The 3,641-nt window shown below is 39.5% G+C and overlaps 1 protein-coding gene across 1 annotated transcript; it reads left to right on the top strand.

Moving 5' to 3' along the window:
• Nucleotides 1–1,062: 1,062 nt before the first annotated feature.
• Nucleotides 1,063–2,281, top strand: LOC102211390 (hepatitis A virus cellular receptor 2 homolog). Its single transcript, XM_005755370.2, has 2 exons — nucleotides 1,063–1,461; nucleotides 1,700–2,281. The coding sequence occupies exons 1-2, from the start codon at nucleotides 1,113–1,115 to the stop codon at nucleotides 1,879–1,881; spliced, it is 531 nt and encodes a 176-aa protein (XP_005755427.1). The 5' UTR covers nucleotides 1,063–1,112; the 3' UTR covers nucleotides 1,882–2,281.
• The last annotated feature ends 1,360 nt before the right edge of the window (nucleotides 2,282–3,641 follow it).

The following is a 3,641-nucleotide window of genomic DNA, read 5'->3' as shown; positions in this document are numbered from 1 at the left end:
TTGGACTCACTGTCAGACCCTACACTGGTGCAGTGGGTCCTTGGTTTGTCCTGGTGCACAACAATGCGGTGGTGAGAGTATGCAGGCAGCTGCTGGAGGAGGAAGAAAGAATTTATACTGGCCCCACCCCTTCCTGCTTAATCCAGCTGAACAGCTCTGGGACATTATGTTTCACTCTCTGACTTTGCAGGAGCTCAGTGTTGGATATGATAAATCGATTGTTTTTTGTTTAGTGCCTTTCTACTCTGAGGAGTATTTATACAACATGCCTCATTCACCCATTCACATTTGCATGCACACTAGAACAGCCAGGGATCGAACGCACAACCTTCCAATTAGATGACAAGCTTCATCCCCTGACCTATAACAAAGAAAGGATTTCACCAGGACACAATCATTAGAAGCATCCCCGATGTGGTCAGAGATCGATACAAACATGTGGAGGTCATACAATTAATTTTGGGGGGTCTTTTTTTAACTTCAGCCCCCTGTAAGTTAATAACTTCCCATCATTTTGTTCTTAACACTTTACCCAAAGCATATCAGTGTAGATGTCAGCTTTGTTTATTTCCTCACTGAGATCTGATGTGTTTTAAAAGATTTCTTTTAATATCTTTGAGCAGTATATTTGAAAAACAGCTGCTGTTATACACAATGAGCTCGTTGGTTGTTACAAACAGCACTGCTTTAACCCTCTGAGGTTTCTACTGAAGGTGATAAGTAAATCTAACCCTGTGCTATGGAAATAGGAGATTCTGGATTTTTGAAAAATGATCCAAACTATAAAAAGCAGAGAAAAAACACAAAAACAGAAAATACACTTTGGTGTCAGCAGGAATAGAATTAAAGTTAGATCTGCTGAGGGTGGGTGTGCAGTGGCACTAAATGTGCTAGCAGCATTTTTCACTTTAATGATAGCTGGAACAAACAGTTTTTTCCTCCTCTTAGATTTCACTTACTGTAGCTCTGCAGCACCTTTTATCTTCTCCTCATCCTCTCAATGATAACAGCTCTCATTTTGTTCAGTATCACTGAACACAGCAACTCTCAGTGTGAACAATGTGTAATATAACCTCTGCTCTGTGTTGTTTCCTCTTTCAGACCAGAAAAACATGACAGCTGAGTCTGGACAGGACGTCACTCTGACATGTCGAGCTCCGAAAAATAACATCATCTTAGGTGTGGAGTGGAGCAGAGCTGACCTGAGAGATGAATATGTGCTTTTTTATCGGAATGAGCAGTTGGATCCAGACAACCAACATCCATCTTTTAAGAACCGGGTGGATCTGCAGGACAAACAGTTGAAGGATGGAGACGTGTCTTTGATTCTGAAGAATGTGTCGATTAATGACAATGGAACATACGAGTGTCGTGTCAAGGCAGGAACAAACCGTAGAAAGAGAGCTATTTTGGATGTTGACCCCATCAGCAGCATCACCCTGAGTGTTGTTGATCCTCCAGGTAAGTGAGTAGAGTTGAGTGTGTGTGTGATCAGAGGTGAAGCTGCTTCCTGGTGGTTGATGTTTGTTTCTAAAGATGTTGTTGATGAGACTTTGTAGAAAGCAGCTGGTCTGAGTGATGTGATCAGAGTGCAGTAGATAATGTCTGACAGCAGTTTGAAGAGGAAATGGATTCTGTTCTGTTCTTCACTCATCACCTACCTGACAGCTGACACCTCACACCTGTTTCTCACCTGCAGGTCACACAGGAGGAGACACAGAGGATGGAGGGAAGGAGGATGGAGGGAAGGAGGATGGATCTGTTGGACTGAAAGTTGGTTTATCAGTTTCTACTGTGCTTCTTGTTGCTGCTGTTGTTGGTTTTGTGATCTACAAAAAATGTCAACCCAAACAGACAGAATTCATGCCAGCAAACCGATGATCTACAGCATGGAAATGGCTCAGTGACTCATACAGAGTCAGAGAAGCCTGCATTGCTAAATCAAACAGAAGGATAATGTCTGACTAAAAAAACAAAAACAATAATGTCCAAGTAGAAAACCAGAAGAATCACACGTTTCCAAAGAGGTTTCAGAGGATGGACGATGGTTTGATAAATAAGCTGTGCTTGGGCTGAAATAACTGATGCGTGAACATCAGTTCCCTCAATATTTTCACTTTGCCTGAAGTAAGACAAAAAAAAGTGATTATAAAATCAAGAAGAACAGAAGTTGGGGACAAGGAGCAACAAATCTTTCCAAATTAGCTGATCATGTCAGAGTAACATGTTGTGTTCTTTTCATTTACATCTTGTTGTTTTGTGGAACGGTTTGTTCATGTTTTCAAGAAAAAAAAAGAGAGAAATTCTTAAAAATTTCTTAAAATAAGTGAAATATATATCATTGTTTTTTCCACAGAAGGTGTTCAGTTTGACTCAACTGTCCAAAAAGCTCAACATCCACTGATATAAAAATAACTGTTTGTTATCCCCAGTATTCATGAATGCAGTGTCTTGTATGTTACATAACCAGAGTCATTGAAAGTGTTTAATCTTCAGGTTCAGCTGTTTGTAAGATCAAACTTGTTCTGTGAAGTTTGAAGCACACAAAGTGATTCTCATGTATTGATCAGTTGTTATAGTATAATTATGCTTACTTTCTGATGGGGCTGGGTACATATTTTGTTTTATGTATTTTTTATACTTCATGTGAGTTCATTACTAATGCACTTGCAGCAGATAGACAAATGTAATTATTTATTGTTTTGTGTTAGCTTAAAATAAAACGTTGAGTGGAAAGCTGTATTGATGTGCTCTGAACAAATTTAAATGATGTTACTCCTGAACTAGAATGTGATTTCAATGGAGAACAGAGGAAAAAGGTATGAAGGAGTAAAAAAAGTGACTTTTTTTTCTTGAAATTGGCAAACTTCCTTAGTCTTCAAAATGACCTGTTCTGGTGACTTAGTGAAACAAATTAATCAGTCATCTTGTGATACAGCATAAATCTGAGAGGGAATTATGTTGTATCACATGTGGGTGTAACCTTCCCCAAGCCTTTATCTGTCCACTGCTAGCTATTTCATTTTATAGAATTGTTGGTTTGACCACATCTTTCAACACCATCTTTTCAAAGTCCTACTGATCACCACACTGTGTTTATGCACTAAACAATAGATAATTTCCTTCATTTTGAGTAAAACTGATTCTGAAATATGATTTCACTAACTCGGAGGGTATAGCAATCATAGCAGTTTGTCTTGATACAACTGTAATATTCATATTTTGACTTTATTCTTTAAATGTGGCCCAAATACTCTCTCAGGTGGGACCAAGGAAAGCACTCCAACTACACACAAGCTTTGTTAGCAACCTGCACATAAACTGTTTGGGTGCATCATACAGATATACTTCCTCTCATTTCAGAGTTTGTACAGACTCAGCTTTTCTTTATATCTCATTTTTGTACACTTACGAAGGACCCATCTCCAAACAAATAAAAATACATTATGATTGTACTTTGCTAAAATTGTAAGGTATCTGTACAGCAGTGGCGAGAGTATGCACCCCTGTGGTGCTCCCATGTTGGTGGTGATGCTGTCAGAGATACACCTACCCACCCTCTCCAGGGAGCATTTGATATGGCTGATGGCCTGGCCTCCCCCATCACATCCTGGGGAGGGCCCATATGGCTAAACCCCCCC

The sequence above is a fragment of the Pundamilia nyererei genome, unplaced genomic scaffold (assembly GCF_000239375.1).
Source record: "Pundamilia nyererei isolate P.nyererei 1_Seehausen unplaced genomic scaffold, PunNye1.0 scaffold01307, whole genome shotgun sequence".
In the NCBI taxonomy this organism is placed as follows: Eukaryota; Metazoa; Chordata; class Actinopteri; order Cichliformes; family Cichlidae; genus Pundamilia; species Pundamilia nyererei.
The sequence above is the reverse complement of the archived record's forward strand: the minus strand, read 5'-3'. Positions and strand labels throughout refer to the sequence as shown.

What these genes read in the sequence shown, in the direction of transcription:
- LOC102211390 (XM_005755370.2), top strand. Translation starts at nt 1,113, where the DNA reads ATGACAGCTGAGTCTGGACAGGACGTCACTCTGACATGTCGAGCTCCG. An exon ending in GAGTGTTGTTGATCCTCCAG is followed by an intron (nt 1,462 to 1,699) that starts GTAAGTGAGTAG and finishes TCTCACCTGCAG; the next exon opens with GTCACACAGGAGGAGACACA.